This window comes from Microcaecilia unicolor, chromosome 2 (genome assembly GCF_901765095.1).
Source record: "Microcaecilia unicolor chromosome 2, aMicUni1.1, whole genome shotgun sequence".
Classification (NCBI taxonomy): Eukaryota; Metazoa; Chordata; class Amphibia; order Gymnophiona; family Siphonopidae; genus Microcaecilia; species Microcaecilia unicolor.
Genome location: NC_044032.1, coordinates 608,678,352 through 608,705,804, shown reverse-complemented (window position 1 = coordinate 608,705,804; position 27,453 = coordinate 608,678,352). Strand labels below are relative to the sequence as shown.

Below are 27,453 nucleotides of genomic sequence, written 5' to 3'. Positions count from 1 at the left end.
GGGACCACCACCAGCAAACAAGGTACCTGATGCGGCAATGGCGGCGCGGGGGTTTTGCGGTTGTGGCGGCAGGGGGAGGTCGTCGGTGGAGGATGGCTGCTAGACAGTGCCCCCCCACCTCGGGCTCTGGCCCCCCTCCCGCCGAGGTCTGGCTACGCCCCTGGTCCCAGGGCACAAGAATATTGCTGCTTGCTATGTATTTGGCAGTCTGACTCTTAGTACTAGTACTGTTATCATATCACTAGGGGTCAGGCTACAGCATTCTGAGTTGGTGCAGGAGCAAGTGGAGATCATTTCTGCCCCCTGGACCCCTTGGGGTGAGCCAGGGCCCCAATGAGGTTGAAGTGGGGATCTCATTTATTGAAGGGGTGAAATTTTGGGGGGCGTTTTCTAACCTTTTAGCCCTGTGTCAGGGCTGGGGAGAGAGCATATTGAACTGTAGTATTTTTATGTGTTTTAAGGGATTTTTGCGCTGTTTTTTTTACACAAAGGACCAGATTCAGTAAATGACACCCAAATGTAGGAGCCAAAAAAAATCCGTGTGGAATGTTATTCTATTCTATAAAGAATAGCATGCAGCGCTGGGATCCGAACCAAACTTCAGCAAGTAAGTTACAGTAGGTATGGATTCCCCAAATTCTATAATACTGTGTGCATTTTTAGTGAATGTCCATGCCCCCCTTTTGAGTTGTAGTGCTTAGCAAGATGCATGCATAAATCCAAATTGTTGCCAATTAATGCCAATAATTGATCGTTTAGTGCCCAATTAAGGGTGCTAATTGGCTCATTAACCTATTTATTTATTCACACATCTTAGAATAGCATGCAATTTTGTGCACATAAATTTGGGTGCCATATATAGAATCGTGGGGAAAATGTACTTCTGTGAAGGATCCTAGGAATTACTAGGAAAAGAATGGAATCTTTGGGCTCTGTGGACTACAATATGAAGTGACTTAAGAACATAAGAACATCGTCGATGATACGTTGAAACCTTCTGCTCAGTATGCTGCTGCGGCTAAGAAAGCAAATAGAATGTTAGGTATTATTAGGAAAGGAATGGAAAACAAAAATGAGGACGTTATAATGCCTTTGTGTTCAATTCTGGTCGCCGCATCTCAAAAAAGATATAGTGGAATTAGAAAAGGTGCAGAGAAGGGCGCCGAAAATGATAAAGGGGATGGGACGACTTCCCTATGAAGAAAGGCTAAAGCAGCTAGGGCTCATCAGCTTGGAGAAAAGGCGGCTGAGGGGAGGTATGATAGAGGTCTATAAAATAATGAGTGGAGTTGAACGGGTAGATGTGAAGTGTCTGTTCACGCTTTCCAAAAATACTAGGACTAGGGGGCATGCGATGAAGCTACAATGTAGTAAATTTAAAACGAATCGGAGAAAATGTTTCTTCACCCAACGTGTAATTAAACTCTGGAATTTGTTGCCAGAGAATGTGGTAAAGGCAGTTAGCTTAGCAGAGTTTTAAAAAGGTTTGGACAGCTTCCTAAAGGAAAAGTTCATAGACCATTATTAAATGGACTTGGGGAAAATCCACTATTTCTGGGATAAGCGGTATAAAATGTTTTGTACTTTTTTGGGATCTTGCCAGGTATTTGTGATCTGGATTGGCCACTGTTGGAAACAGGATGCTAGGATTGATGGACCTTTGGTCTTTCCCAGTATGGCAATTATTATGTACTTATGTACAGAAAAACTTCTTGAATACCTCCCACACCTCTCTGAATCTGTTTTTAAAACCAACTCTATAAGGGTATGTCTCAGTGCAACCAGTGCTTACCATTTTTTCCGTACGGGGTAATCCCATCTCTGTACATCCTCTAGTTATTTCATTCACGAGAGGCTTGTTATTAACAAAGCCCCCAGTCAAACCTCCTACTGTGTCATGGGATCTCAGTGTCGTTCTGACCCAGCTGATGAGCCACTAGACTCTTGTCATCTGAAGTATTTGACCTGGAAAGTTGTATTTTTGGTGGCAGTTACTTCAGCTCACAGAGTTAGTGAACTTCAGGCCCTAGTAGCTGGCCCACCTTACACATAGTTTCATCACAACAGAGTAGTTATTCGCACTTACCCTAAGTTCCTTCCTAAGGTAGTGTTGGAGTTTCATCTTAACCGGTCAGTTGTTCTGCCAGCATGTTTCCCAAAGCTGCATGCCCATTCTGGCGAGAGTGTACTGCATACCTTACACTGCAAGCGAGCCTTAGCATTCTATCTGGAGCAGAGTAAAACCCATAGACAGTCCACCCAGCTTTTTATTTCTTTTGACCCAGACAGGATGGGAGTAGCCATTAGCAAACACACAATTTCTAATTGGCTAGCAGATTGCATCTCCTTCACTTATACCCAGGACTGGTCATTTCAAGGCTCATAATGTCAGAGCCACAGGTACGTTGCTAGCCCACTTGAGGTCATCCTCCATTGAGGAAAATGGCAAGGCTCCGATGTGGTCTTTGGTCCACACATTCACATCTCACTACTTGCTTGAGTAGGATACCCAATGTGACAGCCAGTTCAGTCAGACAGTTCTGCAAAATTTGTTTGCTGTCTAGGATCCAAATCCATCCTCCTAGGCCCAGTTTTATTTTGTTCCAGGCTGCACCTTCACAACTAATATGTATTTAGTTAAGGTTCAAAAAATAATAAATAAATCTATATCTCCCCACTAAAAATTAGTATTACTATTCAAAGTCCAAGCAAGCTGGACCAAATCAACAGAGGAAACAGCCTCAGAGATACACTAGAGCACTCTGTCGTGCTTCCCTAATTCAGTCATTGGTCTATAATATTATCCAGCTTATTTTCGAAAGAGATCGCCAGCCATCTTCCGACACAAATCGAGAGATGGCCGGCTATCTCCTGAACCCAATCAAATCGGTATAATCGAAAGCTGATTTTGGCCGGCTTCAACTGCGTTCCGTTGTGGGGCTGACGAAAGTTCAAGGGGGCGTGTCGGCACGGTAGCAAAGGCGGGATGGGGGCATGCATTGAGATGGCTGGCTTCGCCCGATAATGGAAAAATGAAAGCCGGCCTTAACAAGCATTTCGCCGGCTTCACTTGGTCCCTTTTTTTCAGGTCCAAGTCCCAAAAAAGTGCCCAAATTGACCAGATGACCACCGGAGAGAATCGGGGATCACCTCCCCTGACTCCCCCAGTGGTCACTAACCCCCTCCCACCCTCAAAAAAAAACTTTAAAAACTTTTTTTGCCAGCCTCTATGCCAGCCTCAAATGTCATACTCCGGTCCATCGCAGCAGTATACAAGTCCCTGGAGCAGTTTTAGTGGGTGCAGTGGACTTCAGGCAGGCGGACCCAGGCCCATCCCCACCCTACCTGTTATACTTGTGGTGGAAATTGGGAGCCCTCCAAAACCCACCCGAAACCCACTGTACCCACATCTAGGTGCCCTCCTTCACCCCTTAGGGCTATGGTAGTGGTGTATAGTTGTGGGGAGTGGATTTTGGGGGGGATTTGGGGGGCTAAACAACCAAGGGAAGGGAGCTATGCACCTGGGAGCTATTTTAATTTTTTTTAACCTTTTCAGAAGTGCCCCCTAGGGTTGGTGTCCTGGCATGTGAGGGGGACCAGTGCACTACGAATCCTGGCCCCAACCATATTATTGAAAAAAAAGATGGCCGGCCATCTTTTTTGAAAATATAGTTGGCTCCGCCCACTTGCGGTGCCAGCCCCGGAGATGGCCGGCGCCGTTCGATTATGCCTCTCCACGTGTACTATATCACGACCAAAACATTTTGTGAAATTGTTCAAAATAGGTTCCAAAAACTTTAGAACTTGTCTGCACATAATAGAAGCAACTTCTAGCAGGATTTCCTGTGAGTCAAATTTCAATCAGTCTCATCAGATTATTGGGGTCTCATCTGCCGAAAAGGGCCTTGTTTCACAGGTAATCCCACTGCTACAGGGCAAATCATGGATCAATTCGAAGTGCTGCTCTTCACTTTTCATATCCTGCTTAACCTGTGACTAAAATTAGGGAAGCACGACAGAGGCATTTTCCTCTGTTGACTTGATCCAGCTTCTTTTGACTTTGAATAGTAATACCAATTTTTAGTGGGGTGATATAGATTTATGTATTATGTTTTGATTTTGGGCCCTCACTCCTCTATTATTTTGCTATAGTTTAAGGTTGATGGATTATATGGCCTCAACGTCTCTAGTCCCTTTTGGCCTAGCATTGTTGTTTTCGATGAACCTGGTAACTAGGGATACCCAGATGTGAGAATACCGACAGCCTGCTTGTCCTCGGAGAAAGCGAAGATACTCACCTGTAGCAGGTGTTCTCCGAGGTCAGCAGCCTGAGTATTCTCACATACCCTCCCACCTCCCTTAGGAGTTGCATTCCTTCAGCTATGTTATCCTACTGAGGAACCCACACTTGCGTGTCAGGCGGGAAGGCACCTGCGCTTGTGCTGTTTGACACTGCTACAATTTTCTAATAGCTATATGTGCTAGGCAGCATCCGCTCTGGGCTCCTTCAGATGATGTCTCCCAGATGTGAGACTACTCGGCTTGCTGTCCTCGGAGAACACTTGCTACAGGTGAGTAACTTTTGCTTTCTTTGCTAATGATAGATATTACGGTAGCAGGCAACAGCTTATAGTGTCTGCATGACATCTGAGGCTTTTTCCTTCTAAATAAAAATATTGTACTAGATGATTCCATTCTTAGAACACAGTTTCAGAGGATTTTGTTTTGTTTATTTTGTAGATCTCTGGCCATAAGGACATATGTGTTGCTCTACTGAGCTAAACCAAGTGTCAAACTTGACCAATATTCTGTTTCTAACAGTGGCCAGTCCAGGTTACATGAATCTGGCAAAGTCTCCCAAAGTGGCAAGATTCCATGCTACGTAACTCCAGGGATAAGTAGTGTCTTTCTCCAGGTCTACTTTAACAATGGTTTATGGACTTTTCCTGTAGGAGTTTGTCCAAAACCTTTTTTTACACCCAGCTATGCCAACTACTTTACTCTGGCAGAGTTCCAGAGCTTAACTGTATTGCCTTTCAGGAGATCTGATTCTGATTTGTGAATCCATCTTCTGTTCCCCAGGCCACCAGGAGATTAAGATGCAATGTAAGCAGCTGTCACATTCTCAGAAAGCAGGGAGTATCAGCCATCATACCCAGAGAAGCCTTGCATGCAGATCAGGGTTACAATGGCCTCTGTTCCAGTCTACGGCCCCTGGCTGTGGTCTATCATTACTATAGCTAGTTCACAATTGGGAAAGGGAAGAGAGAGAGAGAGATACAGAGAGAGAGGGTAAATAACCCAGGTATTTCTGAATAAAGGCTGCTGGCATTATTGTTCCAGGCAAGGGTATTTCCAACTAAGCTGAATCCTCAAAGGAATGGGGGAGGACTGTGGAACCCTCCAAAAGGTAGACAGACATTTTTGTATGATGAAATTTGAGGATTAAAAATATCTTTTAGAGACAGGACTCCCACATCTATCAAATGAATGTAGTGCACAGAAAGGTTACTTTCTGCATGACAGGAAAGAACAATGTGTAGCTTATCACTTGAGCTGGAGAAGTGAGACCCAGACAGTTAGGAACTGTCTGTGATGCTTGAAATCCTCACAAGAGTTTGGTATACCCATTTAAGGAATAAGTAAAGTAACACGATCAAGAGAAATTGAAATAGCATTGAAGGAGGTTTTCAAAATGTTAAATTAATGATCCATTTTATAGGGTAATTAAAAAGGGCAGAAAGTTAAAGTGGACTTAGGAATATTTAAACAGGGAATTGCAATTAAGAAGCCTGTCTTCTTTTCATCACAAATAGGGGGAATGGGATAATCTAGATTATTTATGAGTCTTGTAAAGAGTAAGAGAAAACTAATGGCCCTTGGACTCTGTGAGAGCAGACATTTTAAAGAAGGATCAAATTGCAGTTTTAGAAGTTTGAAAGGTTTTCTGGAGACTCAAAACTGTGTCATGCACCTAAAATTAATTTCACTTAGGAAAATAGAAATAATTCAGTCAGTTTTCAGCAGCGGCGACGATCACATTTTTTTTAGACACCAGCTCTGGTGTTTTAAAAAATATATAAATATTCAGTACTGCTGTACAGATAGCCAACTCAATCAAAATATCCCAAACACATTATGATTTTTTTCGAAGGACATTATGCGCTAGCAGTCAAGTACGGAGGATAATGTGGTAAAGAACATTGAGCAAAGTTAGGTCCGTTGAGACCTCTTGGAGAGTTTCTGCTTAATTGTTTGTGGGAGATAATCAGCTTAGAAGATGTTACAGCTGATCTGAAGGAAACCCACAAGGATCTTTTCGCTGTTACCAGAGGAAGGTGGAAGTTCTATATGGACTGTGCCCATTGAGGATTACTTGACTACTATATATATGCTAAGTGCCTATTTTTTGGCAAATTGTTTGACTTTTCTAATTGATGATTGTGTGTGAAGAGCACCTAGTGGTGCATTATTAGTAGATATATCATATAGATTAGCACATTCATTAAAATATTTGTTTTTGAATTTAGAGCATATCGATAGCATGTGGATATGCATGAGGTTTTTATAGGAGTTAGTGTTAAGACTGATTTATTCGGCTCTGAGATTTGTGAATATTTATTAATAGATAGATGTTAAGTTAACACTTGGGTGTTCAGTTTTTGAAAAAAAATGTTTGATATGAAAAATATATAAGAGAGAAGCCCAATGATTGAGAACACCTGTCCACCCTTAATGGTGCTTCTTCTAAGTGCCTTGCTTGGGTGAGTTTATTATCTCTGAGGACATCTCGACATAAAATTGAAGTTATCACCCAGAACCGTAATAGATCAATCTTTCCACTACTGTAGCTCCAGTAGTATGCTTTGAAACATAGATAAGTACAGATAGATAGCGGCACAGAATATGCATTCATGGGGTAATTTTATAACTGGGTGTCTAGTTTAAAGCAGGAACATGCCTATATATAACCTATTTTATTATTTTTTTAAAGTGCCTACTTTTCATTAGAAAATACTAGTGGAAGTGGACAAAAATGCACCAAAGGTGCAATCACTTACACAAGCCCTGTATCTACATTTTGCAAGAAAGTGCATGAATTATAGTATTCTGTAATCTATCCGACCAATATTCAGCCCACGTCGGTCAGTGATTTTTTAAAAACGCTGACTGCCGTGGTTATATTTAGCCCCAGATATTCAATGTTGGGCCATGTCCGGGCACTGGCATTGAATATCCAGGGCTAATTCTTGATATAGAAGCCACCGGAGTTTATGCGGTACTTTGTAGCTATCTGGTTAAGTACCAATTCTGCCCCAAGCTCAACCCATGGACTGCCCTGGCATTAAGAGAGTAGAGCTGATATTTAGTGGCACTATTTGCTTAAGTGCCACTGAATATCTGCAGATAGTCAGAAAGACATGATGTAACCAGGCAGGAGGCTCTGCTGGATAAGAACATAAGAATAGCCATACTGGGTCAGACCAATGGTCCATCTAGGCCAGTATTCTGCTTCCAACCGTGGCCAATCCAGGTCACAAGTACCTGGCAGAAACTCAAGTAGTAGCAACATTCCATACTACCAATCCCAAGGCAAGCATTGCCTTCCCCCATGTCCATCTCAATTATAGACTATGGACTTTTCCTCTAGGAACTTGACCAAACCTTTTTCAACCCAGATACGCTAAATGCTATTACCACATCCTCCAGCAGCGAGTTCCAGAGTGTAACTATTCTTTGAGTAAAAAAATATTTCCTCCTATTTGTTTTAAAAGTATTTCCTTGTAATTTCATCGTGTCCCCGGTCTTTGTACTTTTTGAAAGAGTGAAAAATCGATTCACTTCTACCTGTTCTTCACCTCAGGATTTTATAGATCTCAATCATATCCCCCCTCAGCCTTCTCTTTTCCAAGCTGAAGAACCCTAACCTCTTTTGCCTTTCCTCATATAGGAGGAGTTCCATCCCCTTTTATTTTGGTCGCTCTTTGAACCTTTTCTAATTCCACTTTATCTTTTTTGAGATACAGCAACTAGAATTGAACGCAGTACCCAAGGTAAGGTCGCACCATGGAGCGATACAGAGGCATTATAATATTCTTGGTCTTATTTTGCATCCTTTCCTAATAATTTCTAGCATCCTGTTTGCTTTTTTGGCCTGTCACCACACACTGGGCAGAAGATTTCAGCGTATTGTCTACACTGAAACCTAGATGTTTTTCTTGAGTGTTGACTCCTAAGGTGGACACTAGTATCAGGTATCTATGATTCGGATTATTCTTCCCAGTGTACATCATTTTGCATTTGTTCATATTAAGGTCCCTGTTTAGTAAGGTTTGCTAGCTTAGTTAACAGGGCCCTAAATGTCATCTGCCATTTAGATGCCCAGTCTTCCATTTTGCTAAGGTCTTCCTGCAATTTTTCACAATCTGCATGTGTTTTGAGAACTTTGAATAGTTTTGTGTTATCTTCAAATTTAATCACTTGTTCCTTTTTCCAGATCATTTATACATATGTTAAATAGCACCGGTCCCAGTACAGATCTCTGTGGCACTCCACTATTCATCCTCCTCCATTAAGAAAAATAGCCATTTAATCCTACCCTCTGTTTTCTGTCCAATAACCAATTCCTAATTCACAGAAGAACATTGCCTTCTATCCTATGACTTTTTAATTTTCTCAGGAGTCTCTCGTGAGGAACTTTGTCAAAAGCTTTCTGAAAACCTAGATACACTACATCAACCGGCTCACCTTTATCCACATGTTTATTTACACGCACCCTGGGCAACAGCATGGATGGAGAAGGAAGAGTCAAGCAAGGTGGAAACCAGGCAAGGACCAGAATTAGGCATGGAACAGAAATCACAGGAAGAGCAGGAACCAAATGTGGCGAAGGAGTCAGGTGTGAGACAGGAACCATGGATAGAGCAGGAATCAATCTTGAAGATAGTAGACAGGAAGCAGCAGGAGCTAGGGTAGAACCAAACACAGGTCAGGCCCACCAAAAACTTTTGAACCAACAAGGATGTGTCTGGTTGGAATTCCTTATATACTGCCAGTGTATCAGACACACTTCTTGCTGGTTCTGTGGGCGAGGGGTAGGGGACTTCTGCCCCTCATGGTCAAATTTCTGAGACTTCAGGCTGCAGCTCACCTGTGAGTCTCTAGCCTATAACCTGCAAGGCCACACATTCAGTTCAAAGGAAGCCTGTAGAGTTGGACAGCAGCTACATTAGACTAGGTTGACTGTATCAAATGCAGAGGATACATCCAGTGATCAACAACACCTCCTGTTCTTTCTGCAAATCAAGCATCTAATACAGTTCACAGAAGACACCAACATTTCTGTGCACTTTTCTCAATGAAACTCATACTGATGAATTTTCAAAAAGCTTTGACAGCTCAAAAATCATGCAATATCACAAAAGTTATTTTTTCAACTCACTTCCCCAAAAAAGGATTGGTAGACATTTTCTTCAGCTGTGGCTTCCTTATTGTCTCTACCACATACAGAGTCTAATCTTGAAAGTTTTGAACTGTCATCATTTTCCCTAGCATAGTCAGCATCCACAAAGCATCATGAATAGAAAGCAGGGTCATCTCTGTTCTTGGGGGAGGCAGATGAAGAAGCCTACCTTGGGCAAGTCTCCATGATTAGGCATCTCACCCAACTATGGCAGGCCATCTCATCAGTTGGAGAAGCAGGTTCTCAGTACCATCAACATGTAGGTAGCATAGGGAGTAAAATGCAGAGCCATAATTTCTGAGTGCAGCACATGGAAGAACCTCTCCTCTGGCATGTACATTACATCCCAATAAGGTCGAAGTCCAGAGAGGCAATGTCTCTTTCAAATTGTAGGCTGGTAAGGATTATCCAATATGGTTTTTGCATGTCAAGATATATCAATTTCATAAATTTGAAATGCAAAGTGTTGATTTGAACATTGCAGTTTGAAGACATGCGATCTTAATTGAGTCATATGATCTGTTTATGCTTAACCTCTCTGTCTTCATCTCATTCATTTCCTTAATAGTAGGGGACAGGAACCTTTCAACTATCATCTGTTGTTCTGTGACTGCACAGTGCTGAGCACAGAAGACCTCCGTGGTGCATGCAAAGTTATAATGTGTGGTTGGAGAGAAAGGAAGTTTAGAAGAAATGTGAAGAAGTATATATTTATTGAGAGAATGGATGATGCCTGGAATAACCTTCCAGCATTGCTGGTAGAGGTTTATACTGTGACAGAATTTAAGCATGCTTTGGGGGAGATATAGAGAAAAAGGAAGGAGAGGTAGCCCGCTGGTTAATGCAGTGGACATTGGTCTTGGCAACCTGGGTTCAATTCCCACTGCAACCCATTGGGACCTTGTGCAAGTCACTTAGGGGTCCTTTTACTAAGGTGCGCTGAAAAATGGCTTGCAGTAGTGTATCATTGTTTTAACTAATTTATACGTCTGCCCCATTGTTTGAATAGAGCCTATTTTCCCCACCCCTTTTTTTGTTTTTGCAGTAGTGTAGGCATGGGTTTTGGGCGTGTGCCAATCCATTTTTTAGTGTGCCTGTAAAAAAGACCTTTTTTTGCCAAAAATGAACGTTTGGCAAAATCCCAATTGCCGCTCCTCCGTTTTGGGTCTGAGACCTTACCCACAAGCCATTGACCTAACGGTAAAGAATCCGGGCGGTAATGATCTGCACGCATCAAATGCCACTTGGCACACGTCCGTTACGCACGCCCGAAAATAAAAAATATTTTTCAAACGCCTGTATCGGACGCACGCCAAAAATGAAATTATTGCAACAGCCACACGGTAGTCGGGTGGTAACTCCATTTTGGAGCACTTTGGGCGCATAGATGCTTATCCAGCTTATTTTCTAAGGAGAAGGGCGGCCATCTTCTGACACAAATCGGGATATTGGCGTCCTTCTCCTAAGGGCACCCAAATCGGCATAATCAAAAGCCGATTTTGGGTGGCTTCAACTGCTTTCCGTCACAGGGACGGCCAAAGTTCAAGGGGGCATGTCGGCAGTGTACCGAAGGTGGGATGGGGGCGTGGTTAAGAGATGGCTGTCCTTGGCCGATAATGGAAAAAAGAAGGGCGTCCCTGACGAGCATTTGGCCAACTTTACTTGGTCCCTTTTTCTTCACGACCAAGCCTTGAAAAGGTGCCCGAACTGACCAGATGACCACCGGAGGGAATCGGGGATGACCTCCCCTTACTTCCCCAGTGGTCATCAACCCAGCCTCTATGCCAGCCTCAAATGTCATACCCAGCTCCATCACAGCAGAATGCAGGTCCCTGGAGCAGTTTTTAGTGGGTACTGCAGTGCACTTCAGGCAGGCAGACCCGGGCCCATCCCCCCTACTTGTTACACTTGTGGTGGTAAATGGGAGCCCTCCAAAACCCACCTGAAACCCACTGTACCCACATCTAGGTGTCCCCCGTTACCCTTTAAGGGCTATGGTAGTGTTGTACAGTTGTGGGTACTGGGTTTTTGGGGGGGGGGGGGGTTGGAAGGGCTCAGCATTCAAGGTAAGGGAGCTATGCACCTGGGAGCAATTTGTGAAGTCCACTGCAGTGCCCCCTAGGGTGCCCGGTTGGTGTCCTGGCTTGTGAGGGGGACCAGTGCACTACAAATGCTGGCTCCTCCCACGACCAAACGGCTTAGATTTGGCCGGTTTTGAGATGGGCGCCCTTAGTTTCCATTATCGGCAAAAACCAAGGTGGGCCATCTCTAAGGGCGGCCATCTCTAAGGTCGACCCAAATGTTGAGATTTGGCCGTCCCCATCCGTATTATCAAAACGAAAGATGGCCACCCATCTTGTTTCGATAATATGGTCGGGTACGCCCCTTTACGGGGCCGTCCTTAGAGATGGGCGCCCCCGTTCGATTATGCCCCTCTATGTGGCTTAGTAAAGGGGCCCCTTAATCTTCCATTACCCCAGTTACAAAAACAGATTGTAAGCCCACAAGGTACAAAGAAAAATCTCATAATGTGTACAGCACTGCATATGTCCAGTAGCACTATAGAAATGATTAGTAGTAGTAGATTTTGGTGACAAAAGAAGGGTAAAGAATCAGTCGTGAAACTAGACTTCAATATTTATTTATTAAGGGCCCTGTTTACTAAGGCGCATTAGCATTTTTTATGTGCCTACACTTATCATGCGTGCTGTGTAGGCGCCTATAGGGATATTGTAGGCACGTACACAGTTAACGCACATACATGGCTAATGCACTTTAAAAATGTTAACACGCCTTTAATGCGGCTTAGTAAACAGGGCACTAAAACTGTTATATACCGTCTACTTATTAATAAAAATAATCAAAGCAGTTTACAAATCCATGGTAAAATAAATATAAAAACCAAACTACTACCACCCACCAAAAAATACTATATAGTAAAGAATAATATACAAAATATATAACATGAAATAAAATAAGCAGAACATAAAAACAAAAACAAAAATTTTTAGCTGCAGCATTTATAGGGCAATCTTCCAAAATTATCCTGCCACCAGGGGACAATCTTTAAGGATAAATTCAGGTTTTTAAAGCTTTACAGACTCAGCAAAAATGCCAAATAATCATACAGTATCTCCACCAAAAACACCCTTGATATCCACCTAGCACACATAAACTCTTCAAATGTGGAATATAAAAAAGACGGAAAATTGAATAAAGGGTTTTGTGCTACAGGCAATTAAATTTGTATTGAGTAGGTTATAGACAGAAAGAACTGTACAGTCTGTTTGGGCCATTTGGCTCTTATCTGCTGTCATCTGCTATTTTAAGCTACATCACACAGCAATGAACATCGAAAAATCAAGAAACTGTCTTGTGTCCTGCATTATATACATTCATTTACTTTTATAGGTTACTGTATTCTGTCCTTCCACCTTCAGTTGCTAATGAGCTAAGACATAAGCGCCCTGTGCCAGCCATGCGTTATGATAATGTGACCATTCTCTTCAGTGGTATTGTGGGATTCAACGCCTTCTGCAGCAAGCATGCCTCTGGAGAGGGAGCTATGAAAATTGTTAACCTTCTAAATGACATCTACACGAGATTTGACATTCTGACTGACTCACGTAAGAATCCGTATGTTTACAAGGTAAGCATTTATTTGTGAGTGAATTGATTATCTTGAGACCTGTTTACTAAGGTGTGCTAGTGTTTTTAGCTCATGCTAAAAGTTATTGCGCACTAATTGTAGAGATACCCATAGCAATATATGGATGTCTCTAGCGTTAGCGCACGCTAATGTTTAGTGTGCACTAAAAATACTAGGGTGCCTACAGCACAGCTTAATAAACAGGACCCCTAGTTATATGTTTGGCTTAATACTCATTAGAATGTATTCTAAGATTGTGAAATCATTTGAGCAGTTTATTGGTTCATACCTCCAGAGAGCAGGTGACCTTATCCTGAGGCTGAAAAGACCTGCTTTCAGCTGCTAATTTTGCCACTTAAGGCATGGTGTACAGTGCTAAATACAGTTAGAAATAGTCTTATATTCTGCAAAGGGGTCGGTGCGGTGGTTTTCCAAATACATGTTTCACTGTTCTGCACCAACCCTTTTTTTGTGTTTCTACTGTGAGTGTAAGACCCCTGAAGCAGATGGGTGCTTCCCGTTGAAACGTGGCTCCATGTCGGCCCATATACACAAGTGGTGCTGAATAAAGTTTGTTACATCTTACTTCTGGCTGCTAAGATTTTTTTGGTCCACCCCTACTCTTTGGATTCTGTCTTGAGCACAATACACACAGCATAGGGTGTAAGCAAAAATGAAACATATAGATAGATATGATAGAGTAACAGGAGTTACAAAATAAGGGGATTAATTTAAATAAAGTTGTACACAATATCAGAAAGATGCATGAATATAATCAAGTTAGTTACTTCTTTCATTAAAGGCCTGGGTGAAGAGCCAAGCTTTCACCTCTCTCCCTAGATGTGGGTTATATACAGGTATGTAGACACTGTGGGCTAGATTCTATATATGGCATTAAAAAATGAGTTCAAAAAACACCTGCTTAAGTGTTAAGCAGTTATTCTATAAGCTGTGCTTAAAGTTTGGCGTGGTTTATAGAATAATGCTTAAGCATTATGGACCCACATAAATTTAGGCACCACCATTTGCACCAACGAAAATGTGGTGCAAATGCCCACGCCTAAATGTAGCATGCATAACTCAAAACCATGCCCCTGTTCTACCCCGAAACACCTATAACCTTCCTCTTTCCTTGCCCCCTTTTTCAGGCAGCTCATAACGTTTAGGCGTGCATCGCACACCTAAAGCTAGGCACATAACATCCAATTAAACCTAATTTGTGTCAATAATTGCTTGTTAAAAAGCCAATTATTGGCACTAATTAGCAGGTTATCGTATTAAATTACACACACAATTGGGACCACACTTAAATTTGCACGCACAATTTTCAGCAACCTTTATAGAATCAGGGAGTTTGTCTTTTTCTTGTTTCGTGTAGCAAATTGAGATATTTCTGTATTTTTCTTCATATGTTCATGAGAAATTGTAATTTTTTCAGAAAAGCATAATAAAAAATTAAATAAGTAAAACAAATACACAGAACAACAATATTTAATATTTAAAAGTATGTCTTGGGTGGGGGAGGGGCAGATTAGAGGCCTGAAAGTTATTTGAGGGAGGACGTGTGGCTGAAGGGTCACATAGAGCACACAATACCTTTGCACCAGCCCTGCTTGTTTCTAATTTACATTGGAACAATCATAACAAGAAGATAGAAAGAAGTTTTGTTTTAACCTGTGGGCATTTTGACAAAATCATTTCCATCTAGCATAACCATGCTCGTGTGTTAGTTACATTAAATAAATATTTTGCTGGAATTGATTGCTTTATGTCTTTTAATAGGTAGAGACAGTGGGAGACAAGTATATGACTGTAAGTGGGCTTCCGGAACCATGTATTCATCACGCCCAGTCCATCTGCCACCTGGCACTGGACATGATGGAAATAGCAGGTCAGGTTCAAGTAGATGGCGAGTCTGTACAGGTCAGTAAAACGAGTGACTTTTCTAACAAAAAAATGTAATAAAGTCCAAATCACATGTTCAACTAAGCAACATTAGCACTGAATACAGTGTCTTGTTAAACTGAATTATTTTCATTAGTTATAGAAGGGAATTGGTGTAGACAAGATAACCAGATATCAGTGTTAGTGTATCTGGGTTTTAAAAAGATTTGGACAGGTTCCTGGAGGAAAAGTCCATAGTCTGCTATTGAGACAGAAATGCTAGCTTGTTAGCATGCACTAATTGGTTAATGAGGAGCTAAAGTAGGAGAACTTAGCACTTCCTAAATAGGAGGTGGTAAATGCTCCTGCATTACATTTTTTTTGCTGGTCTTTCATTAACTGGGTTTTAAAAAGGTTTGGACAGGTTCCTGGAGGAAAAGTCCATAGTCTGCTATTGAGACAGAAATGGGGAAGCCATTGCTTGCCCTGGGATTGGTACAATGGAATCTTGCTACTGTTTTGGTTTCTGCCAAGTGCTTGTGACCTGGATTGGCCACTGTTGGAAACAGGATTCTGGATTAGATAGACTGACCCAGTATGGCTGTTCTTATAATAATATGGACATAATCAGAGCACTATTTAAACCTCACTCCTAAGTCAGGATATGTTGAGTGCAATTTACTAAGAAAACTTGCTTTAATGCTTGCATCGTGCCAAAGAGATCTTCATTCTGGAGTTCATAGGATGTAATGTGCAACTTACCAAGGAGTGTTTGGAAATGGCTTTTAATCAGACCTGTGCCTGATAATTATGGGCTATTTCTCTGTTTGTAACAAAGTAATTTCAGTGTATTTTTGAAATGACAGTCAATCATATGTACAGGAATTTGGTGAAAGACACAAATGTAGTATACTAGATTTTTCTCCTACATTCTGCATTTTACAGTATAGGAGCAGAAGACAAAAGCACAAAGAGCCTTCTGGATTGTTGTTTCCAATAAAAACTTGAGTTGACGCCCCCCATCCCCAATCCTGAAGGCTCTTTTTCTTTTGTCTTCTGCTCCTTTGTGAGTATGCTTTGGTTTCCCTCTCCTTCATTGAGCATTTTACAATATAACCAATATGACTTATGATAATTTATGTTACTCAAACTCATTGAAGGAAAAGGGTAGAAAAATGAATGCCATTTAGGTGGAAATGATCAATGTGGGCTACCATTAAGACAGTTTTTTTTTTACAACTAACTCGTGCTTTTATAGCATAAGTCCCATTATATGCAGTGAGACCTTCTTACTGATAACCCAGATTACAAGTAAAATAAGACATCTTAATGGCATCCTATGTATGTTGATAACTTTTCTCTTTAATGTTATGAAGCGTATATAGTAAGACAGAAGTCTTTGCATGCTTTCTATTTATCAGTTCAGACCCAGTTTTCTGAACTCTTTCAGTTGTTGTTTTAATATCTAAAGGAGTATTTGCAATCCCATTCGTGTTAGTGCCATCTGCAAATGTACTTTATTCTCCCTATTGCATTTTGAAAGTTGTTAATGATCATTATAAAAGTAAAGGTCAGATTTCAGTTTCCCCGAGTGCTCAAGTAGAGGAGTGTGGTAGCCGTGTTAGTCCACTCTTAAGGTTATCAATAGAAATCAAACAAAATAAAACATGGAAAAGAAAATAAGATGATACCTTTTTTATTGGACATAACTTAATACATTTCTTGATTAGCTTTCGAAGGTTGCCCTTCTTCGTCAGATCGGAAATAAGCAAATGTGTTAGCAGATAGTATATATAAGAGAAACATCAAAGCATTACTTTGACCTTTCGAAAGCTAATCAAGAAATGTATTAAGTTATGTCCAATAAAAAAGGTATCATCTTATTTTCTTTTCCATGTTTTATTTTGTTTGATTTCTATTGATAACCCGGGTGCTCAGAAATACACGCTTCTCCAGGTCTGATCCTATAGAAGTACAGGACCCTGGACAGATCACCCAGGAAAGGGTCCCTGTTACTCAAACCCAGCAAGGGGCAGGGGCTATTTCCTTCCAAGCCAGCTATTCTGAAAAAAATATCTCCTGCCTCTCTTTGTCATGCAGGCCACTGCTGCTTCTGGTCTATTGGTGATGTTTTGAGACCTGACCAGGCTTTGTGCTGGTCATCACTAAACATTGACTTGTGTGTAATAGAGGATGTTAATCTTTTGTTCTAGGCCCAGCAATAGAGAAAACAGGGGAGAAGGACAAACTGAAGTTGAAACAAATTCTAGGCTAAATCCCCATACACAAAAAACATTAAAACATGTTTAAAAAAAAAGAACACGTGAGTTGAGAGGTAATAACCACAGTCCAGGCTGAGATAACTTTAGACATACTTTCCATCATATCCTCAGCAATACTTCTGAAGTTGAAGGAAACACGACAACATATTTAGGACTTTTGTATGCAGATAAAAGAATGTTGGACAATCACTAAAATGTGAAGAACAGTCCCAGTCACTCAAAACAGAAAAAAAGTCCAACATCTGCATTATGTTTTGGCATGTAGCCTGCCTCAGGGTGGAGATTGAATTATTCAATAAACTATAAGATAATTGTAGCAAGTTTGTCAGGAGTCCAAACAGCAATTCCAGTCACTAGTCTTCATAAATGTCAAAGCAGGGTTGGAATGCGTATTTATAGCTTATACACAGTGGTGTCATGCCAATTCTTCATCCTGAAGATAGGATACATCAGGGAAAGTATGTCCATGCTTTTTGAGGCTGTGGTTAAAAGCCCACAAATGACTGATAAAAAAATTATTTTTGTATAATTGCTTCTTTTTCTGTAAATTGGTTTTGGACTTTTGTTTCAAGTTTTGTTTATCTTGACCTTCTACTTTTTTGTTTTGTTTTTAGTTTTATATGAGAAGTTATTTTGTCATTGTTTTGGACTTGCTAGAACTAACAGTGATACAATGGCAAATGCCTAAACAAAATTCATATATTTGCATATCCCTATTTCCTTCGTTGACCATTTTGGGGCCCCTTTACTAAAATGCGTTAGAAAATGGGGATAATGCGTTTTAACATGGGACGTTCTCGTGCTCTAAGCCCATTTTTAATGCAGCCCTAAAATAGGGCGCTTTTTTTTATTATTTATTTTTGTAGGTCCCACAATAATTTTTCCATTAACTTGGAAGACCAGCAAAAAAAATTTAATGCAGGAGCATTTACCACCTCCTATTTAGGAAGCGCTAAGTTCTCTTACATTAGCTTCTCATTAACCAATTAGTGCATGCTAATTGTAACATGCTAGCTGGCTGGCAGTAAGGTCTCAGACCCAAAATGGACGTGCAGCAATTTTCATTTTGCTGCACGTCCATTTTTGGCAAAAATGTAAAAAAGGCTTTTTATGCAGGTGCGCTGAAAAATGATTCTGCGTGCACCCAAAACACACACCTACACTATTGCAGGCCATTTTTCAGTGCACCTTAGTAAAAGGACCCCCTAGAGATCCATGCCGAAATCCAAGCGTATTCTGTAACAACACACATAACTTAATTGACTTAACAAACTAATCAGTGTTGACAACAGCACTCATTAAGCAATAATGAGCACTAATTGGCAATAATTAGAAATGCACACAACTCGCTAAGCGTATTCTGTAACTCAGTGCACCTAACGTCTAATGCGCACAGGCAAAAAGGGGCATGGTTATAGGTGGGGAAACTGGCGTATTGTGGATGTTCCGAAATTTATGCCATTGCGTGCTTAGAATAGAACAAACTTTGGCTTCACTGAGTTTACAGGGTTCCATTTTTTTTCAGGGGAAAGAGCGTGCTATAGAATATGCTTTTGGCTATGTCCATAAATATTTTAAAAATTATGCAGGATGAGCACCTAGAGGCTGTGGTATTTGAAATGAATTTTTGTTGATATGTGCCAAGTGCATTTTCAAATTAAAAAGGATTAAAGGCTAGATTTACTGAAAGGTACTACTGTACTACCATGAGTTAAGATGCATTAATACACATTCCTTTTTTGCTGCAGGTCCCATTTTATTCAAAGCAACTAGTACTTAATTAGTAAATCTAGCCCTATGTTTACAGAATCATAAAACTTGATGACATAACCACCTCAAAGAGATTTTGGAAGCCCCTCGCTCTAGATTTATATATAGAAATAATTCATGAAAAGTTTAATGTGATGTACTGCTGCCTGCTTCTTTTAAACAAAGTACTGTAGCAACTAATGTGAAGGTAGATTTTAGATAGTAAATGGAGAGGGGAATTCAAATGTCCAGGTCAAGACGTGGAGAATTCCTGTACTATTTTACAAGAGCCTCTGCCAGTGTAGAATCTCTTGTAAACAGGATAGCACGTGTATGTACCTCCATAGAGAGAGAGAGAGCAGCAGTTTTAGAAACATACATGGAAAGTGCTTCTCCCTTCCTCCTAAATAGATATGGGAGCAGCTTTCTAAAATTTATTTATTTATTTTATTTATTGCATTTGTATCCCACATTATCCCACCTATTTGCAGGCTCAATGTGGCTTACATAGTTTTATTATGACATTGACATTGACATGTTGCTCCCGCTGTAAAGGCCCCAATTCCTGCATCAGCAGCAGCCACAAGTCATCTTCCCCCCACCTTTTTTTAACCCCCCCCCCCCCACCCAAGTGCAGCACCTACCACAGTTCACCACCTCCCCCCCATGCATCACCCTGAGACCCAAACTGTCTATAAGAATCAAAACTCCCACAATGTGCACCCCCAGCAGACACCCCTACCCCCCGATCCATACCCCAAGCTTACTTGTAGGTTCCTGAGATCTAGTGGGTCAGGAGGATGCCCTACTTGCTACCTCCTCAATGATTGCATCTGTTAAAATGGTCGCCGAGATGGTAGTTATCATCAATCCTTCAGTTTTTAAAATGTTTATAGATTCAAAGAAGCTGACATGAATATAGGGAATTATTCTGGAATTCAGAGAAGTGATTCAAATTGAAAATAGTTAATTATAGGGCCCTTTTACCAGGCCGCATAGGCTCCTATGTGCACCCAATGTGCGCCAATTTGGAACTACCGCCCGGCTACTGCGTGGCCCAGGAGGTAATTTAATTTTTTACGTGCATCCAGTACGCGCACTGGAAAATATATTTTATTTTCCAGTGTGAGGCGCTAACCGGGCAGTAATTGGCATTGTACATGCGCTGACAATTACCACCTAGTTAACGTGTGAGACCTTACCGCTGGTGGTAAGGTCTCAGGCCCAAAATGGGCGCATGCCAATTTTCATTTTGCCACACGTTCATTTTTGGCCCAAAGAAAAGGCCTGAAAAATGGACCTGCACACGTCCAATACACGCGTCTACACCAGTGCAGGCCACTTTTCGGCGCAGCTTAGTAAAAGGACCCCTAAGAAAAGCAGAGTCTATTCCTTGGATCAAACAGAGCTAAAGATCCCATGGTGTCAGTGCCCCTAACCTACCAAGAGAGGGAGTCCCAGGCATTATTAAATGGTGAAACCTACTAGCCTGACTCGAGGTACATAAACACCATATTCAAAGGGAGTTTCTATGTTCTAGTCAAGGACTTACTGTCACGGCTAGATTTCATGGAAAGAAAAATTCTCAGCTTGTAACAAACAAAGAATCACAGTACCTAATCATTTTTGAGCTAGAAAATTTAAAGCTTTGGGCTTGTTAAGGGGTCCTTTTACTAAGGTGCACTGAAAAATGGCCTGCGATAGTGTAGGCACTTGTTTTGGGACTGCGCAGAATCATTTTTCAGCGGACCTGCAAAACAAATGCCTTTTTTATATTTTTGCCAAAAATGTATGTGCAGCAAAATGAAAATTGCCGCACGTCCATTTTGGGTCTGAGACCTTACCGCCAGCCATTCATTGACCTAGCAGTAAAATCTCACGTGGTAATGACCTACGCGCATCAAATGCCACTTGGTGCGCGTCCAGTACGCGTGTCCGAAAATAAAAATTATTTTTCGCCCGCACATATCGGACGCGCACCAAAAATTAAATTATCGCAAGAGCCATTAGGTAGCCAGGCGGTAACTCCATTTTGGTGTGCATTGGGCGCACATAGACGCTTTCACGGCTTAGTAAAAGGGCACCTAAATGAGATGTAAGATCAATTATAAAATAATTGAAGTAACTGCAAGAAACTTCTGGTCCACCAAAATTACAACTTTCTAAATATGCTTTTTTAAAGATAACAATTGGTATCCATACTGGTGAGGTGGTTACAGGAGTCATAGGTCAAAGGATGCCACGTTACTGCCTCTTTGGAAATACTGTTAACCTAACAAGCAGAACAGAAACTACTGGAGAAAAGGGCAAGATCAACGTATCAGAATACACATACAGGTGAGGAAATTACAATAAACCTATAAAGACCTCAGCTTATCATGGGCGAGAGTTCACTGGGCTCGCAATCATAGTTTAACATTCTGATTTCTGTAAGCAGGAAAACTAATAAGGAAAAGTGCATCACAGTACAGTATTAAGGGGTCCTTTTACAAAGCTGCAGGAAAAAGGGCCCTGCAGTAGTATCGGGGTCTGTCTTCCCCGCATGCTAGGGCCCTTTTTACCGCAGTGGGTAAAAAGCCCCCCCCCCCCCCCCCCCAAAAAAAAAGCCATGCAGTAAGATAACCCTTATCTCATGGCAGTGCGGCGGGGAGCACTGAGCTCCACCAATTCAGGTGGTGGTAAGGGCTCCTGCGGTAACCAGGCAGCACGCAGTGATGCCCGATTACAGCCGGGTTAACACCGCGCTAGAGAAAAAAAAATTTGGCATGCGCTTCAGCCATAACTACTGCCAGTAGCAATGTTGGGCCGGTGGTAGTTCCATTTTAGTGTGCGGTAAGTAAGCTTTGGGCTTACCGCCGCTTTGTAAAAGACCCCCTAAATGTGTAACTGGGCTAACACCAATAAAGGTTTTCTGTCAACTCATAGCAGGTCACTGGCCTGGAAACTTTTGTTACCAACCTAGAACCTGTAGTTACCAACCTGGAACCTTTTGTTGTTAAGCTGGAACCTTTGGAACTTGCTTCCTTCTTCCCTTTGCTGCTGGAGTGGGTGGTGAAGGTTGTTCCTAGCCTTGACCCCAGTACCTTTGTTTGTTTTAAAAAATGAACACTGACGAATGCGTTGCTTTTTCCTCATGGTTTGTTTGAAAGGAAATTACCAGATTGACCATTTCTGGAAATCACACCATAAATGGGCTCACCAGTGATGTAGCTACAAGGGGCCACGGGGGCCTGGGCCCCCCAATATTGGCTCTGGGGCCCCTGGTTTGTCTGGCGGAGGTCACCAACCCCCCGCCAGCTGAAACGTTTGTCTAGCGCTGGTCTCCGGCTCTCTGCCATATTGCCTGCCCTGCTCCTCCCCTCATGTCGCCTGCATGCTCGTTTTAGTGACCAGCACTGGACAAATGCTTCAGCTGGCGGGGATTGGGGACCCCCACCAGACAAGGTACATGAGAAGGCGGTGGGGGGGAGCAGTGGGGAGGCAGGCCAAATGTGCTTCCCCCCCCCCACACACACACACTTTGGACTCTGGACCCCCCCACGTCGAGGTCTGACTACACCACTGGGGCTCACCTGTGCTCATAATTAATATTTCTGAAGTGAGTCAGATTAGCATTGGAACAAAGAAATCAGTGTAGATTTTGGTATGTATATCTGGGATTAGGACACGTGAAGGGACATAATCGAAAGGAACGCCCAAGTTTTGTTGAGGACGTCCTCATAAAACATCCTGATGGAGGGGCGGGGAAACCCGTATTATCGAAACAAGATAGACGTCCATCTTTCATTTCGATAATACGGTCGGGGATGCCCAAATCTTGAAATTTTGGTCGTCCTTAGAGATAGTCATCCCTAGACTTGGTCGTTTCTGATTTTCAACGATAATGGAAACCAAGGACGCCCATCTCAGAAACGACCAAATGCAAGCCCTTTGGTCATGGGAGGAGCCAGCATTTCTACTGCACTGCCCCCCACTCATGCCAGGACACCAACCGGGCACCCTAGGTGGCACTGCAGTGGACTTCATAAAATGCTCCCAGGAACATAGCTCCCTTATCTTGTCTGCTGAGCCCCCCAAACCCCCCTAAAACCCACTACCCACAACTGTACACCACTACCATGGTCCTTACGGGTGAAGAGGGCACCTAGATGTGGGTACAGTGGGTTTCTGGTGGGTTTTGTAGGGCTTGCTGTTTCCTCCACAAACGTAACAGGTAGGGAGGGGGATAGGGCCTGAGTCCGCCTGCCTGAAGTGCACTACACCCACTAAAACTGCTCCAGGGACCTGCATACTGCTGTGATGGTCCTGAGTATGACATCTGAGGCTGGCATAAAGCCTGGCAAAAAATATTTTCAAAGATATTTTTTGAGGGTGGGAGGGGGTTAGTGATCACTGGGGGAGTAAGGGGAGGTCATCCCCGATTCTCTCCTTTGGTCATCTGGTCATTTTGGCGACCTTTTTGTGCCTTGGTCGTAAGAAAAACACGACCAGGTAAAGTCGTCCAAGTGTTCGTCAGGGACGCCCTTTTTTTCCATTATGGGTCGAGGATGTTAGGCACGCCCAAGTCCCGCCTTCGCTACGCCTCCGATATGCCCCCTTGAATTTTGGCTGTCCCTGCAACGGAAAGCAGTTGGGGACGTCCAAAATCGTCTTTCGATTATACCGATTTGGATGACCCTGTGAGAAGGACCCCCATCTTCTGATTTGTGTCGAAAGATGGGCGTCCTTCTCTTTTGAAAATGAGCCTGTCAGGGAACCAGCAGTAAACTGAAGCTAGTGGGTTACTCTAGAAGAGAATAGCCTGAAATGAGCCATAGGATACAGTTATCCATAATAGCTAGAGGGATCATGACTTATATATTTCCCCTTCATGATGTGATCTTAACTGGGAATGACATTCTTAAAATTGCTATGTTATCTTGACAATGAATTTGTTCCATCTTGAGATTTTTATTTTCTGTTTTCTTGTCTCTTTCATTCTACGTAGTTTCCTATTCCAGTCAGGAATTTTTTATCAGACTGATTATTTTTCCTATTTTCAACATCTGAATGTAATCAAAACATGTGATGAAATATTGTTTAAGTTTTACCACAGGAAGATATTTTTCCTCCTTTGGTTTGAAAAGGCTAAAATGCTTCAATGGCTGTGATAAGAGTGAAAAATTGGGTTTCCTGTTTGATTGAAATAACCTAACAAATAGGATCTACCGATTCAAATCCCATACTCAGATGATCTCACATGGCTACAGTGGAACAATGCTTGCATTTTGCAGATGTATTTATTTATATTTTGCATTCTAGATGCCTCATGACACCGGAAAATTCAGATCCTCAGTTTCATCTAGAGCACAGAGGTCCAGTGAGCATGAAGGGAAAATCAGAGCCGATGCAAGTTTGGTTTTTGTCTAGGAAATGTACAGAAACCAAGGTATGACTAGCCCCGTGTTACTCTGTTACTGTAAAATAAAGACCCAAATACATGCTTAATATAAGCCACGGATACCTGGTCTCTCCATTTCATTTGGAAAAATAAGGGGTCCTTTTACTAAGCTGCAGGAAAAAGGGCCCTGCGCTGGTGGCAGGGCCCTTTTTACCGCAGTGGGTAAAAAAGTCCCCAGCACACATGGCCATGCGGTAAGAGAACTCTTACCACATGGCCATGCGACAGGGAGCCCTTACCGCCACCCACGGAGGTGGCGATAAGGGCTCCCATGCTAACCCAGCAGTAATCAGACAGCATGCGACGATGCCCTATTACTGCTGGGTTACTGCATGCAAGACATTTCCGAGGGTTTTCTTGTTCCCCCAGAAATAGCATGCACTTGGGGCAAGACTACTGCCGGCAGCCACGTTGGGCCAGCGGCAGTCCCAACAGAGTGAGCTGTAAGCCTGTGTTGGATTCTCTGGTGGACGGTGAGGCTCTCCTCAATGACGCTTTTATCACACTTTCTATATGCAACTGTTTTAACTTCTGAATGGATTCTATGGTTCATTGCTAGACCAGTCCACCAGAGAATCCATGTTTCAGTGAAACAATGTGCATGCCCTAAGTGTGATAAAGGCTTTAGGCAGAAGGCAGACCTCACAATACACAAGAAAATCCACAATAGAGTGAAACCATTTACATGATCTGAGTGTGGTAAAAGCTTTGGTTGGAAAGAAAGCTTCACACGCCATCAGAGAATCCACACAGGGATGAAACCATTTACATACACTGAGGAGGTAAATGCTTCAGTTGCATTGGGACAGGTAATTAGGGAATGTACAGTCTTGCTATGAAGTATGGAAAAGTAGCACTCTGGTATTTAGATATATTTAATGAGACCTCCTTTTTATCTATAGATCTGAATTCAAAGCCCAAATCTACTGATAAACAATAGACACAAGGCTCAGATGTTATAAAAAACAGAAAGCTTGGCACTAGGTAGAATAATAGAAAAGTGGCATCCCAGGAAAGCAATAGGGCATCCTTGGGGGCACTGCAGTGGACTTCGTAAAATGCTCCCAGGTACACATCTCACCATTGCTTCCTTACCTTGTCTGCTAAGCCCACCCAAACCCCAGTACCCCCAACTGTACACCACTACCATAGCCCTTATGGGTGAAGGGGGCACCTATATGTGGGTACAGTGGGTTTCTGTTGAGTTTTGGAGGGTTCACAGTTTCTTCCACAAGTGTAACAGGACTGATTCTACAGCTGTTTGAACTTTGTTATCCTCTATGAATGCTTTCCTGTGACTGAAACTTTTCTTATGGTCTGTATCCTAATGGCCTGATTTTGTGCGTTTTGCATTTGGACGTTTTTTTTTTTTGTTCGAAAATGGACCGAAAAGCAAAACGTCCAAATCACAAAATGTTTTTGAAGACAGTATTTTCAAAAGAAAAAGATAGACTTTTTTTGTTGTTGTTGAACATGACCTTCTTTCCTGTTCAGAATTTGGACGTTATCCTGCTTGTAATCGAACGAGAAAAACGCCCAAGTTCCGAACTAAATTGGGAGATGGACGTTTATCTCACGAAAACGAATAACGCGGTATAATCGAAAGCCGAACTTGGACGTTTTCAACTGCACTCCATCGTGGAAGCAAACAAAGTTGACGGGGGTGTGTCGGAGGCGTGGTGAAGGCGGGACTGGGGCATGGTTATCACCCGAACAGAGATGGGCGCCTTTCGCCGATAATGGAAAAAAAGTATGCGTTTGTAGCTAGAATTTAGGGCACTTTTCCTGGACCCTGTTTTTTCACGAATAAGGCTCCAAAAAGTGCCCTAAATGACCAGATTACCCCCAGAGGGAATCGGGGATGACCTCCCCTGACTCCCCCAGTGGTCACTAACCCCCTCCCACCACAAAAAATGATGTTTCACAACTTTTTATTTTCACCATCAAATGTCATACCCACCTCCCTGGCAGCAGTATGCAGGTCCCTGGAGCAGTTGTTAGGGGGTGCAGTGGACTTCAGGCAGGTGGACCCAGGCCCATCCCCCCTACCTGTTACAATTGTGCTGCTTAATGCTTATTAGTCGTCCAACCCCCCAAACCCACTGTACCCACATGTAGGTGCCCCCCTTCACCCCTTAGGGCTATAGTAATGGTGTAGACTTGTGGGCAGTGGGTTTTGAGGGGGATTTGGGGGGCTCAGCACACAAGGGAAGGGTGCTATGTACCTGGGAGCTCTTTTACCTTTTTTTTTGTTTTTGTAAAAGTGCCCCTTAGGGTGCCTGGTTGGTGTCCTGGCATGTGAGGGGGACCAGTGCACTACGAATCCTGGCCCCTCCCATGAACCAATGCCTTGGATTTATTCGTTTTTGAGCTGGGCGCTTTCATTTTCCATTATCGCTGAAAAACAAAAACGCCCAGCTCACAAATTGTCGAATAAAACATGGACGTCTATTTTTTGCGAAAATACGGTTCGGTCCGCCCCTTCACGGACCCGTTCTCGGAGATAAACGCCCATGGAGATAGATATTTTCGTTCGATTATGCCCCTCTATGTGTAAAATGTCCAAATTCAGATTTAGATGTCATATCGAAAATGCCCCTCTTTATCAGTTGAAAGTCTCATTGCAGCCTGTGACTGCAATTCACGTCTTGGATGGTAAACAGTCAACATATATTTCAGGTAGAATAGATCAACTGCAAGCAAAGCCTGATGCATTGTTTCATAAAGAGAGCCTAGCATTGATTTATGTGGTGAAACAGTTCATCTACAGTAATTAGCTGATTTAAGCCTGATGGTGCAGTACTTGTGTATTTTTATTTGCCCCTCATACCTCTCTCTCTCTCTCCTAGTTCATCTTCTAAATAAAAGACAGAGCAAAGCATCTTTATTATTTTTATAAATTATTTATTTATTTATTTTATTTGTTACATTTGTATCCCACATTTTCCCACACATTTGCAGGCTCAATGTGGCTTACATAGTACCG

At 42.3% G+C, this 27,453-nt stretch overlaps 1 protein-coding gene across 2 annotated transcripts in view; it reads left to right on the top strand.

Moving 5' to 3' along the window:
• The window catches only part of GUCY1B1 (guanylate cyclase 1 soluble subunit beta 1), a 181,870-nt gene that overhangs the window by 153,056 nt on the left and 1,361 nt on the right, over nucleotides 1–27,453 (top strand). For both annotated transcript variants that reach the window (XM_030191612.1, XM_030191613.1), the window contains 4 exons: nucleotides 12,875–13,112; nucleotides 14,895–15,035; nucleotides 21,210–21,364; nucleotides 24,329–24,455. In XM_030191612.1, coding sequence (XP_030047472.1) covers nucleotides 12,875–13,112; nucleotides 14,895–15,035; nucleotides 21,210–21,364; nucleotides 24,329–24,455 — 661 coding nt within the window. The remainder of the gene's footprint in view (nucleotides 1–12,874; nucleotides 13,113–14,894; nucleotides 15,036–21,209; nucleotides 21,365–24,328; nucleotides 24,456–27,453) is intronic.